Source organism: Chinchilla lanigera, unplaced genomic scaffold, assembly GCF_000276665.1.
Source record: "Chinchilla lanigera isolate Chin_1 unplaced genomic scaffold, ChiLan1.0 scaffold00109, whole genome shotgun sequence".
Classification (NCBI taxonomy): Eukaryota; Metazoa; Chordata; class Mammalia; order Rodentia; family Chinchillidae; genus Chinchilla; species Chinchilla lanigera.
The window spans coordinates 5,884,712-5,908,479 of NW_004955510.1; the positions used below are offsets into that span (position 1 = coordinate 5,884,712).

General features: G+C 42.9%; 1 protein-coding gene across 1 annotated transcript in view; it reads left to right on the forward strand.

Annotated features, from left to right (window-relative positions):
• Positions 1–23,768, forward strand: part of Bmpr1a (bone morphogenetic protein receptor, type IA) — a gene marked incomplete in the record, with an annotated part of 123,742 nt that overhangs the window by 72,141 nt on the left and 27,833 nt on the right. The window contains 1 exon segment of the mRNA XM_005407907.2: positions 20,837–21,042. Within this exon segment, the coding sequence (XP_005407964.1) occupies positions 20,976–21,042 (67 nt within the window).

Below are 23,768 nucleotides of genomic sequence, written 5' to 3' on the forward strand. Positions count from 1 at the left end.
AAAAAATCTAAAAATGTAAAAGCAAGAAAAAGACAAAAAAAATTTTTTTTAAATTTTGAGACATGGGCTTGGCTAAGTCACTGAGTATCCCAGGACAGGCTCAATCCTCCTACCTCACCCTCCCAGAATGTTGAGATTACACAAGTATGCATTGCTGTTTCTGACTAATACCATAGCTTTAAGAAGTAGGGGCTGCAGTAAGCCAGAAATAGAGAGAAAAAAGCCATTCCTAGACCACTCGGTCATCCTGACACTCAGAAGCCATTCCTAGAGAGTATTTTCAGGGAATGAAGCTCATTGTTTTAAAATCCATTGAGACACTCAAATTCCTAGGTGAAAAGTTGACTTGGTCAGGGATGGGCATTTTGCAGGCCATGCAGGAGGCAGCCTGTGCATTCTAGGGCTGGATCACTGTGTCTGCTTCCTCACCGCTGCCACTTGTCCTCTTGTCTACCTTGCCAACAGTGGATTTGCTCTCCTGAAGATACTGTGACTCTTGATGCTTCCTGGGCACATATCCTTTGATTGCTAGACTTGTCATTATTTTTCTTACTTGAAATCCTTTCCTTTTTCATGATCCTGTGTTTTTCAAATTCTACTTCTTTACTCTTTCACAAGTTTTTTTCTTCTGCTTCTCTTAAACAGTGGTCTTCCCCAAGGTTTTATCTTTGAAATGTTTTTATTTTTTCTTATTAGTTCAGCAATCACTTCTAAAGCATTCTCTTTCAACTCTGTCTCAGCTGTGACATTTCTTCTAAGCTTCAGACCTGTATTTGCAGCTGTTTGCAACTGCAAATACCTCAGTACATGAGCACCTTGGCCTTCACATTATTTACCCCTTAGTTAACTGAGTGCCCCACACTCAGCATTACCCCTTGGCTTAGTGGACATCTTTGGTACCTAGGCTTAGTCCCAGCACAGTATCTGATTCCTCATCTTCTCTGACCTGCCCTCAGTTACAGAGGAGTCCTGCTGACTCTGTCTCCATGAAGTATCATGAATGTTTTTAGCATCTTCCTTTTTTCTTTTTTGTGGTACTGGCAACTGAACCCAGGGCCTTTATACTGGGCTATTCCTGCCCACCTCTGCCAGCCCTTGCTTTATTTTGAGACAGTGTCCTGATAAATCGCCAATTTGCCCAGGCTGGATTCAGATATGTGATATTCCTGCCTTGGCCTCCCAGAGTGCTGGGATTACAGGTGTGCCCCACTACTCTCTGCTGCATCATTTCCTTCCTAATTCCTTGTCACTGTAAGTGTAGTAAGGCCTGGTGTTAGATTTCACTGTGCATATCATAGAGCCCTCCTAGCTCCCTGTCCGTCAGTCTGTCTCTTGATGTTCTCTATCACTTCTATGTCAGTAGTCACACTTCCCCACAGCATGCTGAATGCATGTACTCCTGGTGACATGGAGGTGAATTTTTAGATATTTTAATGGGAAAGATTTATTTGGATAACCTCCTACTTATGACCAGTAGTAAGGAGCCTTTCCACTTAGTGACAGGGCTTTGCCACATCTTTGTTTGAGCTGTGGTTCAGAAGCTGCAGTATGCCGGGCATGGTGGTGCACGCCTGTAATCCCAGCACTCTGGAGGCTGAGGCAGGAGGATCATTGCAAGTCCGAGACCAGCCTGGGCTACAAAGTGAGCTCAAGGCCAGCCTGAACTGTGTAGTGAGACCCTGTCTCAAAAAAAAAGAAAAGAAACTGCAGTAAATCTTAATTTGGTTCATATAGAAAACTTGCTTTGTTTTCTGTAAGACCCTTAGTTAATGTAGTGCATCTCTTCTTTCCCTTGCTACATATGCCCATTCTTCTCCCCTTTGCCACAGGAAACTACTCTAATTTGGTTGCTGTGTTTTCTTTCAGTGAATCATCCATATATTTGGGTGCTTGTGTGTTACATGATATAAGTAGGTTTTGCCACAGATGTTTTACCTTTTCTGTCAACATTACAAATATCTCTGCATAGTGGTATATTATTGCTTCAGATGTTAGTGTCCCGGATGTATGGCACTACATTCTTACTGTTTTGAAGGAGCAGCATACTCTGTTTTGAAGCACAGGCAGTGGAGCCAGCCTGCTTTGGTGTGAATCCTGACTTGCTTACTTCTTAGTTTGGATTCTTTGGAGAAGAAGACCTGAGAAAAGAATGCAGGCAGCAGAAGGAAGAGCATGGGGACAGTGGGAACAAAGGGGAGAGTAAAGTTCCAGCACATGTGTGATGAGCCCTTGCACTGGAGCACCAGGCTTCGGTCCCCTGGGATTCCGTGTTGTTCCACCAAGGACACTTGTCCCTGACTGTCTCCTGCTGTGCACGAGCATTTCTGTGGCTATGCCTCTAGATGCTGAGCTGTCTTCTTTACTTCTGGAAACATCTCTGAGAAACAAAACCAAGCCGTGCCTCTGCCCTCCCTGGACATCAGATGGTATGTGGGCCTGCGAGACAGAGCTGCAGGGATAGAGAGAAGTGGCAGGCATATGTGTTTGCTGGGGTCTCCGCCTCTGGTCCCTCAGACACCTCATGTCCTGTTCAACCCTCCATTTCTGACCCTTTGGAGTTGAGGCTATTGGAATCATGAAAAGCAGTGCCTGAACAGGAGGGTCATGGGAATAGACTGTAGCCCCCACCACCGCTGCAGTGCTGAGGCTGTGACTGATCCGCAGTGAGGTTGGGAGGGGCTCTTTCACTCTCAGATGGGGTGCAGGCCAGGAAGGCAGACTTCACATGGCGTAAGCACCTGTTCTGTGCCCTCCCTTGTTAGTTGCCCCACAGGAGCAGTGGTGATGGAGTTAGCCTTCATAGGAAGGCATCGTGCCTTCCTCCCTCTACAGTGTGATGGTCTCATTCACTGGCCTGCAGCTCCAGCTTGAAAGGACCAGAAGCAGAAGCTGCTTTGCAGCCACTGATGAGTCCTCACCAGAAGTCAGGCTGTAGCTGAATGCCTCTTCTTTTGCCTGGTAATTACTGCTAGTAGTGTTTTATGTTGATGCCCATAGGGGTCATTAGCATGCCCTTTAATTTTGCAAGAGGATCTTGCTAAGTTGCCCAGGCTGGGCTGGAATTTATGATCCTTCTGCCTCAGCCTCCCATGGTGCTGGGATTACAAGTGTGCAGAACCACACCCATCTCAGTTGCTTTTCTGACAGTGGTCCAAAGACCTGTCTTTGCATCAGCAGGTCTAGCTCTGAGCTGCAGCTGTCTAGTTGAGACTGGCCAGAAGGCCCACATGGTGTTCTAGTCCACCTCTGATGCTGCTGGTGTCTGAGTCTGTGGAACCAGAACATCAGGGTAGCTTACTCTGCAGCTTGACTTCCTGAGAGCCTTTCTCTTCATGGTCACACCAAACTGGCAGCCTGTGGGTCACCGGATCTCTTAGTTTTTCTTAGGAAGTTTTGGGTTTAAGTTTACTCTTCCTAAGTTCCCTTGGAAGGAGTTTTATGTCCACTCCTGGGGTTTGGGCTACCCACATACCTAGTACTTGTAGCTGTTTGGTGTCGATTGGCACTGGCAGTCAGGAGCACACAGACTGTTGTCCACTAACTGAGCTGGGGAGGAATCCTCTGTGTTTCCAGGCATGTCCAAGAGCAAGTTCACCTGCAGTCTGGCCTGGGAGGTCTGTGGGTCTGCCAACATCTGCAAGGTGTAGCAGCCTTTTGAGGGCTTTCATGCAGCAAGCCTGGTTTATACAAAAGATGAGTGGTATCTTTAGTCTCCTGGGGCACCATTGGAAATGTAGTGGCACACTCTAGCTTCCTATAGAGAAACCTAGGATTCACATCAGCCAGGCTGTTCATTTACTCTACTGCTCCAGAAAGCAAAGCAAAGCAGAGTTTATCCCCATGCTCTTCCATTCATATTGCCTTCTTATAACCTAAGTTTTTAAGATACCATTACAGTTTTTCTTAAATTAAGATTGGCGGAAGTGCTTCTGATGTACCTATGTGATTCCTCTCCAAGTTTCTTCTAGCTTAATATTGTTTGTGAAGTTGTAGCTGCATAGGATATAGTGGGGAGCGCATGCCCCAAGATTGCTAGTGGCATCTGTATTAATTTGTTTTCCATTACTGTAGCAAAATACCACATACAAAGAGAAAAGGTTTCTTTGGGGTCATGATTGTAGAGTCTCATAATGCCCCTTCTGATCCCATGAGGACACATCCCATTGACTTGTATGTTTCATAGGTATTTTCAGAGACTGGCATTTGGTTTTATAGAGTAACTCTACTTTTTTTGTTATATATTAATTTTTGCTTTTGACATTAATTTTTCTTCCACCTCCTTTTATACCCATTCTTGTTTTCTAGCTCTGAAACACATACATCCTTTTACTTTATCATCTTTCTGCTGTGTCTACAGTTTTGGAACAGTAGAGGTGCCTTTGTTCATCCCTCCAGCCTAGTTTGGAGCTGTTCGTAGTTTCAAAAGCTGCTGCTTTTTTCACCTGTGTCTCCTGATGTTCTGTAATCTTTCCAGCAACCTAAGATGTAAACTTGTGAACTACCCATGGCATCTGCATTTCTGCTTTCTCTCAGATCTAGAAGTTGCTAAATCCTGTCAAGGTCTACCTCTGTAATCTTGTTCTTCCAGTTTTTCATTGCCATTGCCTCTCAGGCTGGTTACTTTTTTCTTGAGCTGTTATAATTATACTTCAGATTCTCTTCTCCACCCCTCTTCCTTTCATCTTATGTTGTGCTTCAACAGCCATCTTCCTAAACCATCCTGAACTTCTTTGCTCAGAAACCTGGGGTGATTTCTTATTACCTACCAAATACAGTTCAGGCTACTTTGAGGAGTCTCATGACTTAATTCCTACCTGTTCTTCATCATCTTTTCCACGTTATATCTTAAGAAAATCAAAAATGGTAAGATAAGCCATATATATAGCTATTTATTATGCTGCTTTTCAGCCTCACCATCTGCTCTGGTTTGTATCTTTGCTGTGGTCCTTTATCCCTCTGTTGGCTTCTGGTTTTGAAGTCTGGATGCCTCCCTTGAATTCTCCTGGGTTGAAATCTGCCCGTTTTCCAGGCTTGAGCTTTGATGTCAGCAACTTCAGAGGCTTCCCTGACTTCCTTATCCTAGTGTTTGTCTTGCTTTCCTGTGGCTTTGGGTTTGAATAGCACCTCCTTTGGTACTAGAGGACTTTCAGAAGTCCACTATGAACTTCTGTGCCTTAGATCTGCTTTCACACCTGCTTGTAAAGATGACCAGCATGCTACTCAGATAGCAGTATGTGGAAGCTTCCTGAACTATCCTGTCCATTGGTTCTCACTAGCCACGTGCACTGGTCACTGTTAGGTGCTCAGTAGCCACATCTGGTTGGTCAGCAGATACCTGACTGAGCAGCTTCGAGACATTTTCATGATTACATCCAGAACACTACCTGGCATATGGTAGACACCCATGACTGTGGTTCCTATGTAACTCATCTCTATAGTAGAACCTTAGGTTCATGTTCCTTTCCTTACCTGAAATCCATAACAGTTGCCCCAGGTCATTTCAGAAGTGGTATCTTGTCTTTAGGAAATCTCTACAGTGTACAAACAATAAATATATATTGGGTAAATAAGTACATTTTATGATGCGTCCTTTGTTAGAAGAGTAGGGGAGAGGAAGGAAATAAAACCCAAAACCCACCACTCAATAAATGAAAACTTCTTGCTCCTGTGAGGGGAGGTGGTGGGCTGACTTCCTAACAGCCAACTCTCAGCACCTGTGTTACCTACAGGATCTTTGTATTAGTGAGATTCCCATCATGGACAAAATATTGAGAAAAGACTGATTTGGGCTCCTTATGGTCTAAGAGGTTTTGGACCATGGTTGGCTGATTCATTTGCTTTTAGGTTTTTGGCAAGGCGTGGCATTGTGGAAGGGTTCAAGCTCTCACTTCATGGTAGACAGGAGGTAGGGAGAGACACACACAGACCCGGGGACAAGATACACCCTGCCAACCATGCCCCCGTTACTTGCTTCCTCCACCAGGCCCACCTCCTGTAAGTTGTCACCACTGTTGAGGAACACCATCCGATGGTGATTCCATCAGTGTTGCAATCAGAGCCCCATGACCCAGCCACTTCCAGGAGCCCCACCTCTGAACGCTGCTATGTTGAGCACCAGGCTGTTAGCATAGGTGCTTTGGGGGACATCTTCGATTCAGACAGTAGCATCCTATGACAGAAGGTACAGCCTTGTAACAGACTCAGTTGGTCCCATGTAAGTTGGTCCCTTGTAAGTTAGTGGGACTTAAGTCCCACCACTTCTCAACACTTTTAGTCACAGACGAAATCTCAGCATGAATTGTGGCTGGGACAGACCCATCTAACCCGAGCACAGCTCTCTAGAGAAAGTATGAAAGGATTTGTGGCTATGTGTGATGACCTCCAGAGGCAGCTTACTTTTCAATCAAAGTACTACATAGTGCTCTTCTTTTGGGTTATGGTGAATTCATCTCATACATCCTAAGAGAAAAACCTGGTGATCCTGTCACTAGATGGAGAAAAAGCACTTGATGAAATGATAAAAACTCTAGGTCAGCATACTTAGACTAGAAGGAAACTTCATTAAGGTGAAAGGGGTCATCACTAAATTTAGAATTAATTTAGGAGCAGATCACATACCTGATATTAAACCATTTGACACATAATGTGCTTATTATGGTTTGAATTAAAAATATACTCTCACAGACTCACGTTTTAAGTGGTGGAATTTTTGGAGGGTGATTAGAGAGTGTGGTGTTAGGAGGTTTGGCCTGACTGGAGGAAGTAGGTCAGTGGGGGATTAACCTGGAAGGGGGTGTTACTGTCCCCAGCCCCTTTGTCTCTGTGCCTCTTGCTATCTCTGCTTCCCATTGCCACTGTTAATTACAGTGCCTGATTCTGAACCCAAAAAAGACATTAGGTACTGGGCATGGTGGCATATACATGCAATCCCAGTAATCAGGAGGCTGAGGCAGGAGGATTGCTGTGAGTTCGAGGCTATCCTGGGCTACAAAGTGAGTTCAAGGTCAGCCTGAACTGAATAGTGAAACCCTGTCTCAAAAAGGCACCCCCCTCAAAAAAAATCCCAGAATCCCACTTCTTGGAATCTTTCCTGTGGATTTGTCTGCATAGAAAACCAGAACAAAAACATCTATTTAAGTTTAATTATTGTAGCATTGCCTATACTATCAGTATATGGGAATTGACCTGTTATGCCATCAAGAAGAGACTGGTTAAAGACAATTGTGAGATAGCCACACTGTTAGCATTGAAGATAAGTTATGAAGAGCTGTGAGTATCCGCCACAGATCTACCTCACAAAACTGTCTGAAAAAGATTACTGTGCCATACATATAGAAGGATGTTGTTCTCATTCATCCATGGAAAGTTTAATAATGTGCAAAACAGTGCTCTTATGTGCTACTCACAGTCCTTTCTTTAAAATAAAAAGGCAAGGTAATAAGTGTTTAAGTATCTTAGAAAAAATCAGAAAGAATTTAAAAATACTAAAAGGAAATAAGGACAAGTAAATGCCCTAAAACCTTTACTGAAAACATCCTGGACATCATGACCTGACTTGATCTGCTGGCACAGCGGTGAGAAGATGAACTGTAAATGTTTCACACACAGGGAATAAGTGCTAGGCTTCACGTTCTGTGCAGCAGGAATTGGTAATCTTGAGGATATTTGTTGTCAGCCCTGCAGTCTTGTGAGGTTGTAGTTTCCTGTAGATGGGGGTCATGCTTGGCAGGGAAGCATTGTTAAAGGTCCGAGCCTCACACCTTCTGCTCTTGCACAGGGCATTTGGAAACTAAAGGTTTACATGTCTGGGCCATCTTCACCCTTTCCTCCAGCTAGTGCTCTGAAGTTCCTTAGCCAGACCACAGGGTTTGCACTAAAGATAGGACAGGGTTTGCTTGCTCACTTGCTTTTTCCTGTGATTATTTCCAGAATTATTTATTGTGGTGTAACTGTAAAAATAAAACCCAAGCCATTGTTTGTCTTAAGCAGTATTGTAGATCGAGGAAGTTATGCCTAAAGGCCTCTTAATTTGTATCTCAAACCCAAAGTGGAAATTTTTCCTCCCTGGATCTTGATACAAGTCCGGGCTGGAAGTGAGTAAAAGGAAGTAGTATGGTTTTTGTATCTTTTCAGTTGTGCTGAGATAAGGAAATGGGATCACTTATCCCTGCTCTCCTCTTTTGGGAAAGTCTAGTGTGTCTACGATAAAAGGAACTAGCATAACATTTAATTCCTTCTGCCCTGTGAAGTCATTTCCTTGGTACCAACTGTATGCCAGGCACTATTTAGGTGCCACAGGTATCCGAGTGAACAAAACAGCCCCTCCCCTTTCTGGAGCACATGGCAAACAGTACACATGATAGAGTGAGTGGTACATGGAATTAGAGTGTGCTCTGTGCGGAGACTAAACAACAATGCAGGGTTAGGAAATGGAGTGCTGCAGTGACAATTTAAATCAGCTGAGCAGGGTGCTAGAAATAAGAAAGGGGCTTTGAATAAGCTCAGTAGAGGCCCTTCTGGTTGTCCAGGAAGAATGTGATACAAGGTGCCGGGGATGTAGCTCAGTAGCACAGTGCCTTCCTGGCAAGCGTGAGGCCTTGGGTTTGATTCCCAGTACCAAAAAAAAAAAAAAAAAAAAAAAAAGTGAAAAAAAAAAAAGAATGTGACACAGCTGGGCAGTGGGTGCTGCAGATGTGCTGACTCTGCAGCGGGCAGTGTGTAGCTGGGTAGAACCAGCAAAGTCCAGGGGACTTCTGTGCATATGAGCTTTGCCCTGAGTGCATCTCCCCTTTGGAAGGGATGTGGTTTACAATGCCTCTCATTAGGCCCACTCTGGTTGCTGTGTTGAGAATATATGGTGGGGAAGGATGGAAGGGGAGGTAGGTTAGGAAGTGGTTTCAGACATACAGGCAAAGGATATGAGTGACTTACCAGATGGTAGTGACATTAATGAGGAGTGCATGGGTTCTGGATAGATTTGGGAAGCACAGCCAATAGATTTGATAACAGATAGGATATGGATATAAGGAGGAGGTAGGGAATGGTAAAAAATGACGAAGATTTTTAAAAAGGTTTTGTTTTGTTTTTAATTTTGAGACAGGATCTTTCACTAAGTTGCCCAGGCTGGGCAACTTGAACTTGCCATTCTCCTGCCTCAGCCTCCTGAATGCTGGCATCGCAGGTGTGTGACACTGTGCCAGCTAAAAGTGACTGAGATTTTAGGCCTAGGGAACTAGAGAAATGAAGAGGCTGTCAGCAAGGAGGGAAAAACCAAGGGCCTAGCAAATTTGGGAAATGAGAGAACTATCAGGAGGAATAAATTATACAGTGGCTTATAACATTAAATCACTTTTTTTTTTTTTACTATTTAAATCGTCTTAAAATAATTTGCTTGGGCCTTTGGGCTGCGCCTTAGCCATGCAGGCACCCGGGAGGCGGGCCGCCTGGGCCTGGGAAGCTGCATGGCGGCGTGTGCTGGTGCACACCGGCCCTCAGGCCAGCCACTGCCACGCAATTGAGAACCATCATGGCACAGAGAAGCAATGACACAGTTGGCCTGCCATGCACTGGCCGCGGAGGCCTGCCCGGGGACATGCGTGAATCATCCCAACATGAAGAAACCCCTGGGAATACATGCCACACAACGGGTTGCTCTTACCCCTGCCATTGAGAACCAGAAAGGTCCCGGGTCAGTGGAGGAGCAGTTGCTGAACAAGGACTCAGAGAACATGAGAATACAGACTACTCCCGAAGACTCAGAGGTCTAGTTGACTGGGGTCACGAGAGCTGTTCAGTAGCTGGAAACCAGGAGGACCTTGCCCAGTATCTGGGGAGACCTCCTGGAAGCCATTCTTCCCTGACAGTACAGGCTGTGGTGAAGGACCGCATGGAGCTCCGGAGAGGTCTGCACCGAGCTTCCTGCTGCCTGTGCTGACGACTGGGGAAAGGACACTAAGTGGTTGCAGGGACCCAGTGTGCTGGGAGGCTAGAGAGAAAAAGCTACAAAAAATGGCTTTTGCCCCAGATGGCTCACTTGAGATGTTAGTAAGAATTGCCTCCTCAGTATTCTATAGCTGTGATGAGGAGGAGGCCAAGGAGAGAAAACAAAGAGACTGAGAAAAAGCAGCTGCTTTTACTGTAGCACTAAGAGAAACAGACCCTAAGTCTGATTCTCAGGGCCCCAAGTAGAACTCGATGACTACATTCATCTGCTACCACAGTTAAAAACCAGGCCACCTCAAGAGGAACTGCCCTAAGAAGCCCCCTGGGCCATGCCCTGAATGCAAAGGTGACCACTGGAGATCAGTCTGCCCTCTGAAGCGGAGGCTCGGGAGCTCAGAACCCACCTACCAGTTAGTTCAACAGGAATGAGGGAGCCCAGGGCATACTCTGCCTTCTCCCTCTGGCCAGACTGTCATCTCCATGGAGGAGCCCCAGGTGATCATGACTATAGACGAAAAGAAAACAGCCTGTTGCGAGACACAGATGTAAGTCTCTCGGTCCTTCTTTTTAATCCTGGCCTTCCTTCCAGCTGTCACATCTCAGTGAAAGGAGTCACTGGTGAGGAGGTAATATGCTGTTTTTCACAACCCTTAGGCTGTAACTACTTGTTAGATCTTTCTTGCGTATCTCTGTCTTCCTGAGAAACCACTCTGAAGATACCACCATGTATTACAGCAGCCATTGATATTTTCTTACTATTCTGTCCATAACTCTGTAATGTTTGTATTGTTCCTATGCTGTTCCGTAAATGGATGTATGTTTATTACTATGTGTTTCCTACAACAACCATTGAGAATAGTCAATGAATATTCAGTTGGTCACTCATGTATAGCTCTATTTATTTTCTTTAGAAACCACTTTGAAGATACCAAAGTATAGCACAACAACCGTTGATAATCTCCTACCACTTTTGTCTGTAACTCACTACTATCTGTCTGTTTGTTTTCCTGAGAAACTATCTTGTAGATAACAATATGTAAAACAACAACCACTGATAATTTCCTACCACTTTGTAATTCGGTAGGCCCCCCTATTACTATGTTATCCTTCTTTTACTCTTTAAAAAAAAACAAAACAAAACATATGTTTTCTTTACATATGTATTAGGAAGCATTTTATTTTAGTCAGATTTACTAATTTTATGCTAATCTAACCTAAATACTGAGGTGTGCCTTTCCTTTTAATCCTCATATCAGCTGGAAGGTCTTTAGGTTTCACGATAAAACTGACTTGATGACCTAAAATGCAGGATTTACTAAAAAGTCCTAAGTGATTCAGGCTCTGGCCAGGTCTGGGGATCTGGCTTCTTCCTTCTGCCAGTGCTACCCCGAGGTTCCCCTTTGGGTCTACCTAGCTGCCAGTAGCTTCTGAGAGTGCTGTGTCCTTATTCACACTCAAAGGGTGACTTTGTCCGTGCAGGCCCAGCGGGAGTCCAGCTCACCCCCAAACTGCTCCTGTGGCACAGAGGGCCAAGAATGTGGATTGGCTTAGCCTACAACTGAGCCTGTATTCTGAGAGCTTGGGGGAAGTGTGTACTCTGAATTTGTAAAAAGTTGTAAACATACAAAAAAGTGAAAAGAAAAAAAGAAAAAAGTGAAGAGAAGCAATTGATTTTTACATCACTTCATTGTACAAGCCTTCAGGGAGCACAGTCAGCTGATGAAGAAAGCTGCAGGCGGACATTACTCTGAAGAAGATCAGTTTTCTTCTTTAAGGCTGAACACCCTGCTACTGGGAGAGCTGGAGCTTTGAAGAAAGCTCAGAGGACTAGGCCAGCGCCGTAGTGAGGAACCAGTGCTCCTCAGCCAAGAGGAGGGCACTCTTGGCATCTGGGTGAACTGGTTTTGATGGGTTGTCCCTGCACATTGTCTTGGATCACTCTTGATCCCAGACATTGCAGATACTCTTCCAGCCCACAAGCCACCCACCTGTTGCTAGATCTGCTTAGGAGGAGGTGGACTTTTCTCTCATGTTGATCATAAAAGTACAGATATTTTGTTTTGTTTTCCTGAGTTAAATAAGGGTTTAATTTTTATGTTAATCTTAAAGTCTTTGATTAAATGTGTTACTTGAGAATATAAGCAATCTGTTTTGATAGACAAGTTTGCTACTCTTTCCATTTTGATAGGTCATGTAGTTTTTAGAAAGTCTAGCCAATTTTGCACAGCTTTCTCACTTTGACAGTCTAAAATTATTTGTGGTGAGAAAAAATGAGGTGTGCTAAGTCTGAAAGAACCCCCTAAGAACCAGCATATCTGAAGCACTTTGAACATGCCTGGACCGAAGCAAGCCTTAGAGTTGTTGCCAGTCCTCCTTGGTGGAAAGCAGGCCTGAGGTGGTATAGCTGGTCTGTCTCTTGGCCCTGCTGACTTGCAGGACAGCCAAGCCGTGATGGTTATTTCAGCAGAGAATTTGATACAAAGAGCTGACAGCGTGGGTATGAGGAGTTGAAAGAGCTAAGGAACATGGGATTCATGGTTCTGTAGCTAGTGCCTGTAGCGCTGTCCCCAGCCCCTCAGAGGCTTGGACCTTGAGGACAGGCCTGCAGCTGGCTGAAGGACTGCCTTGGGGCTGCTTCTGGGGAACCAGTCACCTGTGCTACCAGTTGGGGAGGGTGTCAGTCAGGTGTGCCTGACCAGAACAACAAATGAGATCAGAAAGCAGGGAGTGTTCTTGCTGCCTCCAGTTTTTCCAGGTTGCCCAGTTGGCACAGCCTTGAGGGAACCAGCTGGTGAGAGACATTTCCTTGCTCCAGTGAGTCTGGGGTATAGTCGTGGATACTGTCCTTCCTCATTTTCCTCTTCCTTTCCTACTGGCTCTTTTCTGTGCAGTAAAGAGTAGAAGTTAGGCTTCATCAGTGGTGAACCTGACATTTACTGGTTGGGTAAAAACTTGGGCAAGTTTCTTTACTTTGCCTAGCCTCACTTTTTCCTTACAGAGTTAGGAAGATGAATGGCTCAATAAGAGATTGTTTCCTGTTTGCCATTGGATCTATGCAGTCATAGTATACTGTACCAAACACTGCACTTCGTGTCAGAAGACTCTGTGTCCTTTGTCCTTCTGGTGATCAGCTATAGTACATGAAATTCGCCATGGTCCTTTCACTACTCAAATCTGTCTTTTCTCTGTAAAACAAGTAGTTTTACTTACTGTGCAGGTCATACAGATGGAATAATGCATATAGAACTAATGGGTGCATTATGAGAGTGACAAAGATGATAGGGTGCTAGCATAATTAAACAGATACCATGAAATATGATACCAATTTCTTTCATTAATCCCCACAGAAGACCCAGATCTGTCTTATGCCAGACCCTGAGGTCTTCACTTCCACATTATGCTGAAACACTGACTGCATTGTTTGCCATTTCCCAGGCCTCACCTCCCATCGAAGGGTGTTCAGATGTTCTTCCCATGTAGGCATTTCTACAGCCACTCATTCACTTCCCTTGTGTGTGTATTTGTGTGTCTGTATGAGTTGTCTTTTTCTTGCTACTGTTTTTGTTATTTCTGCTTATTCCACAAGAGTAACACCCAGACCTCTTAAATTAACATTTGGCAGGCACTAAGAATTCCTTCTGAGCACAGATGTGCCAGTGATTGGTGTGTGGTGTAGTCTAGTTCTAAATATTTGTGAGGTTTTATTTTTTGTTTTGTTTTATTTTTTGTTTAGTACACATAAAAGTACTTTGTGGAAAGCAGGAAACATTTCTTGTGCATCTAAGGTCGAGGCCCATTGGTAAGCCTCATGAAACTACAAACATATCAACTGTATCTGATGCCTCTACTAGTTGGGCTCGCCCCTCTGGTCCTGGAAGAATCTGTACTAATGCTGGGGAGAGTAGTATCTTGGGCCCGAAGAAAGTGAAGGTTTAAATGAAAACTCAAAGTTAAATGTGTGGCTTTTTTTACATGAGTAAATTGAGCGCAGGAGAGGTGAAGAATGGAGAAGAAGCAGTTTCAAGTGGTGTTAGAAGAGATACTTTGAAGATGAGGAATGGGAAAGACAGGGCAGTCAGGAATGACTTTATAAAGCACAACTGCCCCATCCCTGGCTTAGTTTAGAACCAAACTCTTCTCCTGGCTCAGGACTGGTGTTACTGTCAGACCCTGTGAAGGCCTCACCCCAGCAGGACTTCACAGTGCAGACTGACACAGCCAACTTTGTGAGATCCTGTGTATTGCCTCAGTTAACGCTCACACAACTCTTTAAGTGATTTCTCCACGGTGTGTGTTTTGGGTTTGAGTGAGATTGGTTGTTTACACAGATACTTAAAAAAAAACAGTGGTAGAGTCGCTGCAGTTATAGTGTTTGTTACTGTAAAAATTGAAGGGGTGGGGCTTGAAAGTCTGGGAAGAAATAGATGAGTTGCTTGTTAAGGGAAAAGACAATATTCTTATGCTAATCCAGGCTCTGGATAAGGAACCCAGCATGCAAACAATGGCTGTGGAGCCAGAAAGTCTGCAGCCACGATTCTTCCTCAGAGAGCTCGTCAGGCCCGGCGCCTGGAGCTGCCTGGAGCTGCCGGAGAGGGAGGGACCCCTGGAAGGGGGGTTGCTCCTGGCCAGTCTGTGGACTTGGCAGCTGGCCAGCTCGTTGGAACTTCCCAGACCTTTCTACTAGAAAGTAAAATTCAGGGTGAGGGGCTTAACGGGAAGAGGAAAGAATGACTTTAGTTGCTTTTTCAGCTGACTTCAGGCTTTCCCTGTTTTGTTTTGGGCTTTTAAAAAACATTGGCCTGAACTGTTAATTCAGCCTTCTTGCTGTTACTTTCCTAAAGAAGAAACTGCACCAATCTGTGGTTACAGCAAAGAAAATTTATTTAGATGCCTGTTTAGTTTAATTGCCTAATAACTGTAAATCTCTGCATCATTTTACCATTTTGCTAATGTAGTGCTTCAAATGTCTACAATTCCTTGTGGTCTTGGCTTTGCAAGATTAGATATTTTCATTTAATATAAAATTATGATGAATCACTGTAAGAGTTTAAATGTTCATGTTTTATTCTCCAGATGTGTTAGAATTTTTAAATACTCAGTTTCAAAACAGGTTAACGTTTTGTTATATCATGATAGTTAATATGATGGGACAGATAAACAGAAGTCCTTAGTGTTTGGTTAATAGTGACAATCACAACAGTAACAATTGACATCAATTATTTATTGACTGTGTAGTACTGAGATGTGAGACACTAACTTGTCCGGGTTGGTAATATCCCATTTGGGGGCTAAGGAAACTGAGGCTTAGCTTGAGTAACTTCCCCATACACACACAGCAAATAAATCCTGCCACTATTATTTGAAACCCAGCAGACTGACATTACATTTACTCTTTCAAATTGCTCCCCAGGATATGATAGTAAAAGTGCCTTTACCTCAGAAACAACACTGATGTCATTTTTGGAATCCATAGTTTAAAGGGACAGATGTAGCAATGCATAGCATAGAATCAAGGCAAATTTTTTTCCCCTCAGAAATGAGTCCTATTGAGACAATTTAAAAACAAAGCATGCTCTTGGCCACTTCACTGAAACAAGCCTGTCAGTTGCTGTCATTTCTCTGGTGTCCCCTGACCTGACTGCTTTTGAGACTCGTGTCTTGGTTGACTCTGTAATAATGTATGGTGATTAGGCTTTTATTATTTCAGCAAGTTTCTCATAATGATTTTATTAGTTACATATTGATGCCGTACCAACTACTCCAAAGCTTAACAGCTTAAAATAGTTGACATTTATTATTACATACTTTTTCTCTGTGTCAAAATCTTCCAGGGCAGGGTGATTCTGGCTGAGGAACTTGGGTAAGGTCTTCCACGCCATAGTCACCTGCTAGCCGCCTGGACGAAGGAGCCACTTCCCAGGTGGTGTAGCTCCTTGCCACACAACCCCCTCTAGTGGGGCACAGGAGTGTATTCCTGGCCTGGCGTGGCAGCTGGCCTCCATTGAGGTAGAGGGTGAAGAGAGCAAGGAGGAAGCAGAGTGCCTTTCATTACCTAGGCGCAGAGGTTGAAGTTGCTCTATTGTTCCTATACTGTTTTATTTGTTAGAAGTGAGCTGCTGAGCCCAATGCCCAGTCAGGGAAGGACTTACCACCACCTTTTGAAGGTCGAGTCAAAGCATCTGTGGACCTGTTGTAGGTCACCACAATGATGTTTTTGTTTGTTTTGTTTGGTTTTAGTGAAAAAACAAATTTTTTTTTTTTGTGAAAACAAAACAAAACACCAATCGCTTGAATGATGGTTTATTTCCCAGCTGTGTTAATATAAACGGCAATAATATTGAGCATGGTGGATCTGAACTACAAACTTATTTTATCCATGAATTGTCACACAATTGTCACATGTGATGCTAAATCCCTGATTAATGTGATTTTTAACTGAATGGTGTTTCTGGAGCCTTTTCTTGAAGGCCATGTCATCAGAGCCTTACCTTTGAATACTCTATGCTGTTGCTATAACAGATTTATATCTTTAGCCCCAGGTATTTCTTTTAATGTTAGAACCAAAAGCCTATTAGTAGATTACTTCCTTTGAGTAATCTCAGATACCCAAATTTGAACCCTTGATCCCTCCTCTTCCACCTTTTGAAAACCCATGTCCTCTCATTTTAGTAATTGCTCATTTCCAGAAATGTAGGGGGGTTCTTTGACCACCCCCCTACCCCCTGCCACTCTCTTCTTACTGGCCTTGCTCTTGCCTGCATAGTCCTGTCCATTACATAGGAACCAGATGATTGCCTCCCACCCTACTGAGGTTTAAACACACAACCCTTCTAGGATCTTGCCTAGGACCTTGTCCTTGTCTCTTCTGTCCCTTCAGCCTCATCTGCCACCACACTATTTAGGACAAAAAGGAAAAGAAGCAAGAGTAGGAGCTCAACGGGACAGGTTTATTTCAGAACAAACTTGAGGGACTGCTCTGGCATTAGAGATCAGACTGGCTACTTTTATACAGACTGTAAGGTCTTTATAGGGTCATGAGCATAAAAAGGGGGGATGTGGAAGGAAAAAATCTCAGTGGGACTTTGAGGGCTGGGGGAATTCAGTGCAATGGAGTTGTGGCTCTTTGTCCAGGACCGGGCTTGAGGACGTACAAGGAGTTGCGTGCTGTTTGTCAAGAGCAGGGCTGAGCAATGATGAGGAATTACAGGGTATAGCTGTGCTTACTGGGCCTTATCGACCCATGAAAAGCATCTGCAGCCAGTGTGAAAGCATAGTGGGGGAAGGGATTAGCTACAGTGGCCTCTGCTAAGAGCAGGGTGGCAGTGGTCAGATTCCTCCACACTATCCCTTGTTCTTAACATTTCAGGATCTCCTTCTTGCTTTGCTTTTCTCTGCTTCAAGATCTTTGCACAGGCTGTTTTCTATGCCTGGAACTCCCCCAGCCCAACCCATTCTCTGCCTGGCTGACTTAAATGTCACTTCTCAGCATTGTCCCCTCGCGCTCCATTGAGAGTGAAACAGCTCCCTCCAGGACTAGCACTTTTCTTTCTTCACACTTACCACAAGTTATGTTTTGTTTGTATCGTCTCGTTCCATGTCAGTATCTCTTAATTGTCTCATTTAATGATTATGAATTTCATGAGGACTGGGTATGTCATCACTATATTCTTGTTATCTGATAAAAAAAAACACGCATAAAGTAAGCATTTAATGATTAGGGAATAAATTAATATTAAATGGCAAGAGCATTGTTCACAAAGGACTTGAGCATTGGAAAAGACCTACCCTATATCATTTAATCAGTCTAGGCTCCTTTTCTGTCTTTGGCATCCTTGTCAAAGATGCTTGTGGAACTTTGCTCCCTTTTTGCTCCTTTTTACCCTAGAGGTCCTGGTTCTTTCAGGTGTGTCTCAAGGGGAGTGGTTTTGGTGTCCTTTGTCATTTTTCTCTTTAGAGGCCTCACCAGATGGGATCAAGTGAGGTGCTTCCCTCTTTATTATAGCAGCATGTTTCTGTGAGTGCTTGGAAGGATTGTGCTTGTGTCATAGCAGTTGTAAATGTGGATCTGTAGTAAGCTAAGATTTGATGGCTGTTCCAGGTGCTGTCCCTGTGCCAGATTGGCAAGTAGGTGACAGTTTGAGAAGAGGGAGCTTGTACTGAGTACACACTCTGTACCACACACTCTTAAGTACTTTGTCATGTATGTTTTGTGTCATATCATATCACATATGTAAATTACCTGCAGGACAGTGTAAGTTAGCTGTTAAGAGTCAGGAATCAGACTTCTTTTGAGTTATAGCCCTATTACTAGCATTGTGGTCTTTGATAAGTTCCTTAAAGTCTACTTGCCTGCTTCCTCACCTCTAAAATTAAAATGTACTTTTCTTATAAGGTAGGTTAATATTAGCAATGAATTTACTGTGGAATTGGCACATAGAGTTGATTGTTACATCTAGTGAGATTGGCACATCTCACCTAGTTTTCAAAAGAACTGTAGGCTAACAAATATATTCTGGCTGTAAAGGTGGGAAAGTCATCCAGAGAGATTCTGGTACTTAGGCAGATCCAGCATTTGTACTTCTTTCAAGAAGGAATCACACAGAGACAGTTCTCTGAAAGGGGCTGTGGGTATGGCACGCACTTAGTCTCTTGGCCTGCTCTGTAAGATGCCTTGGTAACGCTAGTGAGAGCCAAACCCAGACATTAACTGTAAATAAATGGATGAAGGAACAGGGACACCAAAAGACAGTGAGTAGGCGGAATCCGTTCTTCCACCCCAGACCGTGAGCTCCTTGAAGCAGAGACTGAGTAGTCACCCTCAGCTGTGGGTGGTGAGGGAGGGCGGGACTATGTGGAGTGGAAGTAGCAGGGAGCCCAGAGAGGGAGGGAGGCTGGGGAGAGGAGCTGCCCTGCACAGGACTGTGTGGCAGGAGCAGGAGGAGCAGGCCTGGAGTGGGGAGGAGGCCTTGCACTGGGCTTGCAGGTGGAGGGTGTGCCTGGAGGAGGTATGCAATGGGGAACTAGAAAGGGGGAGAGGTTGGGGCTGGGAACACTGGAAACACCCCTTGAATTCCAGACCTGGAACAAGCATCCTTAGAATCACAAATGAGTCATTGCAAGAGGCGAGTTTTCCATAGGCATGCGGGAAAGTCAGATTGCAGACCTCACTCTGGAATTATTGTAGATTTTGCATCTCATCCTCTGAGCATTAAGTGGTGATGGGAAGCCACTTACTTTTCTTGTAGTAGGGAAGAAAGAAATTGCCAAGATTTTAGAGCTAAGCCTTATGTATAAAGTACACTTATAAATGATACCTCTCTGTAAACAGTGTTCACCTCTAAACTGTAAATACTGTTGGAGAGCTAATAAAGTGAAAAGCTCTTGGCTACGAAGCTTAGGTTTGTTTTAGAAGTCACACTGGAAGTAATTGTGTCATATGGAAGCAAAACCTATTCAGGGCTAGTTCAGGTGAGATCAATAAAACCAGTTGCTTGGGGCTGGGGGTTTAGCTCAGTGGCCCAGCACCTGCCTGGCAAGCACAAGGTTGTGAGTTCGATTCCTGGTACCGGAACCCCCACCCCTGCAAAAAAACCAACTGCTTGAAAAACTAGGGTGGGTGAAAAATAGAGTTATCTCCATCTTGGTGCCAACTAGCCTTCTTTTCCTGTTACTTTGAGACCTTTAATGGTCCCTGTCCGTATTAATAATAGCCAAACCTTAATGGGAGACCTCTGTTTCATGTCTTCCATATTAAAAGCTCAGTTTTATCCCAATTAAATCAGGTTAGCAGTTTTAGGAAACTGATTTTACTTAAGACCATTTCTTTTTATCTTTTCCTTGATAATGATGTATGCTACTTATTTAAATATGTATAGTTTTCTAGGTTGCTTTTCTATCGGAAAATTGTTAGAAGTATTCAAGGTATTTCTATTATATCCACTAGGATTTGAATGAATACTGATAACTTTATAGTGGTATTAGGAATCACATGGAGTATACCACCAGTGAGCTGTAGTCCCCAGATCAATCTGTTTGTTTGTCTACCTGTACTGTAGATAGACAGGGTCTCAGTAAATTGCCTAGGCTGGGCCCAAACTTGGAATCTTCATCCTAATGCTGGGATTACAGGTATGTCACCATGTCCAGCTAATAACTTACATTTTAAATTAAACCTTTTCCTATTTTATTCTAACTATATTAAGGGACACTTTTTTTTTTTTGTGGGGGGACAGGGTCTCAGATGCAGTTCAGGCTGGTCTTGAGCTCACTTTGTAGCCCAGGCTGGTCTCAAACTTGCAGTGATCCTCCTGCCTCAGCCTCCTGAGTGCAGGGATTGCAGGTGTGTGCCACCACACCCAGCTGGGCATTTTTGATAGTAAGAAAATAACTTATTTATTTTAGAGCAGCTAGAAAAAGACTTTTGAAGGGATTCTCTTTCCTTTCCTTCCTTTTTTTTTGGTGTGTGTGTGTGTGTGTGTGTGTGTGTGGCGGGTGTCTGTCTGTCTTTGGAGTGATGATATTGCTGTGCACCCAGGCTGGCATTCAACTTCTATACTCAGGCAATTCTCCTGCCTCAGCGTGTTAAGTAGCTTGGATACTGATACGTGACACTGCACTGCCTGTTGAGATTATTAGTATATTACTGTTGTTTTATTTGTTGCTATCTGAGATCAGGAAAGGTTGTAACCCGTTACTAAATTAAGTGTTGGAATTACAGAGCCTTGCTTTTGTTTTTAACAAAAATAGCTTTGATCTTTAAAAATGTATTTCATTTCATTTCATTTAAAGGTGTGCTTGGGTTGGGCATTTGTTTTCTTTCCTCTTTTAGTCTTTGAAGACTTTCCAAAATCCAGTTAGTTATGTTCATTGCCTTATTAATATTTCTATCTTGCAGGAGTCAAGAGGAAGCAGTAGGAGGTGGAGTCATTGTCAAGTGATTGTGACCTCAACAAGAAAATCTCGCTGAGTAAAGTTTGAATTTGTGGAATAACAGTTATCCACAGTGACAGTGCATGGAACATTAAAATTGAACAATGACTCAGCCCTGTATTTACATCAGATTATTGGGAGCCTATCTGTTCATCATTTCTCATGTCCAAGGTAAATCATGTTCATATTAGTAAGTCTGTATATAAAAAGCACCCATGTTTTCATCTGTTCTTTCAGTTGCTGGCCTTTTCTGAACAGTTAGGTGCTGCATACTGGCCCAGTTTGTAAGTAAAGGGGCAAAGCACAAACATGCTAAATGGTTCTTGAACTTGATTATAATAGAACATTTTCAAATATTTTATAAACGTCAGCCTCTCATAACCTGTTTTCTCTGCTATCACATAGGCCTCGTGGTATACAGCATCAGGGCTCCTGAGGATTCACTAAGATAAAAGTACTGAATATAAAACACATAGCCAGGTGTGGTGTCACATGCCTGTAATCCCAGCACTCGGAAGGCTGAGGCAGAAGAATCATCGAGAGTTTGAGGCCAGTCTGACCTACACAGCAAGTCCCTGTCTCCAAAAATAAATAAATAGATAGATAGATAGATAGATAGATAGAAAGAAAGAAAGAAAAATACAACAAGAAATAAGTATAAATAATTTCATTATTAGGAAAAGATTCTGGAAACATGGTACTTGTTTTGTGCAGAATATTGAGATGGATTCACAGAGTACTGAAAGCTTACTTATCACTAGCATGGTGATTTTACTACTATGTGTTTATGAGTTGGAACTCAAAAACAGGAATTCATTGTGATGACTCTCAAGATCAGGTGGACTGTGTTTGCACTTCAGTTTTTCCTGAATGATTTAATTAGGGTAATATTTTAAACTGGAGAAAGTACTACTTTCAAAAGGTCTTTAGATAGAATTTATCAACAATGTAATTAAGTTTTTAACTTGACACTTTGCTTTCATAATGTATTGTTCACAATATCTATTGTTCACAAAGATACGTGTTGTTCACAACATTATGTATTAACATCTACCCACAGGAAGAAATATGCTTAAGGGCATACAGCTTTTTATATTTTCCTTTTAAAGCATGAGCACAGAAGGAAATCTGTAGGATCTTGGTATTTTGCCTTAGGTATAACATTGGCTTTATTATTACCATACTCAGAAAAAGAGCCTTCTTGCAAAAGCAACTTTTATCTGTGAAACATCAAATTGTGTAATACAGCACTTTTAACATATTACATGCCTGGTTAATCAGCAGTAGCCAAAGCTGTCATAGTTGTGAAGATGAGCAGTTAAATTAATAGCATCATTTATATTTACTACTTCACTCCCAAGGTAATTTCTGTCTTAACAAACAAAAATATTTAATCTGCCTTGATCACACATAGTATGGTACAAACTTCTCATTTTCTACCCCAATCCAAGTTGTTCCATAATAAAATTCTACCAGATAGAATTTTTTGGTAATTATTTATCAGGTATAAGCAAAAAATCTTAGTAAAATTAAATTTCTCTGAAAAAGACCAAATTTATTATATTTCCTTTCCCCAAAAAATCATCTTGATGTTTGCTTAATATAACACACATACAAAAAATTACTCTTAAAGAAAACCAATACCAGAGTAGAAAAGGGGTGATTTCTTAGTGGTAAGTAGGAAGGATTATAGCATAGTGTTTATGGAAATACCTTTTGGCGTTAGCTCTAGCTTTATGTTGAATAATCTCAGGAAAATAAGCTTCTCTGCACTTGGTTTTTGTATGATAAAACAGAATAACATGTATCCTAGATATAAACAGAAAGGTTTTGAACATCAAATGTTCTGATATCGATTTGTTATTTATAGTCAGATAAAGTTACTTGGGTTTGAATAAAAAAAAAGGCTGTGATATTTAGTTCTCACTTTTTTGGACTTGGTCGTAAATTTTAGAAGTGGATTTTAGCTGATTACCCAAGTACCAGTGACTTAAGGAGAGAATGGGGATATAGCTCAGTGGCATAAGAGCCTGCTTGGCAAGTGCAAGGTCGTGAGTTCAATCCCCGGTACCGCAAAAAAAAAAAAAATAAATAAAAAATAAATAAAGAAGGAGAGAATTGTTTCTAACAGGTAGGGTGTATTGGTGTTTATTCAGTAACTGAGCAGTGTTAAGGTTACATCTCTGTGATTTTTTTGGCATTTGCCTTTTGGTTACTGAATGGCTGCTCTTATCTGCATTTGAGGCTGGCAAAATGGAGGAAAGGGTCAGGATCCCTCTCAGTTGGATCTTACTCAGTATCAGGAAAACCCACCTTTCCCAGAAACTGCATCCTGTCAAATTTGGCATCCAGCTGAGACATTTGACCATTTCTAATTGCAAAGGCTACTATAAAACAAGGGGACAGGGCAGTTACCATTGGCTAATCTATATCCATTATCTTGGCCTAGACACGTTGTTCCCTTGAACAAAATCGGTTTGGTTAGCTAGGTAGAGGGGAGAGATAGACAAAGTTTGGGCAATTAGAAGAGTCTGGGACAGATTTTATCTTTTCTATTAATTAGATTGTTTTCAACAATAAGTAACAACAACAGAAACCAACTTAATGGATCAGAAGAATAAGGAAATTGTATTATCATGGAATGAAAAGTCCACAGGGAGGTGGCTGCAGAGATCTCCCTCTGTGCCTCACCAGCATCTGGGTTCTCTCTGGGCTCAGCAGTGTCAGCCTCCATATGCCAGTCCAGCCATGGGTTAGCTCACTTCACAGCCACAGTGTGGCAGCTCAGGTGCAGGCATTGCCTGCAGGCTTGACGACTGAGAATTAGCCTGCCGTGGAGGAAGAGGGATGGCGTTCCTATGTGGCTTTTTAAAGTGATGAGGAAGCCTCTGTGGAAC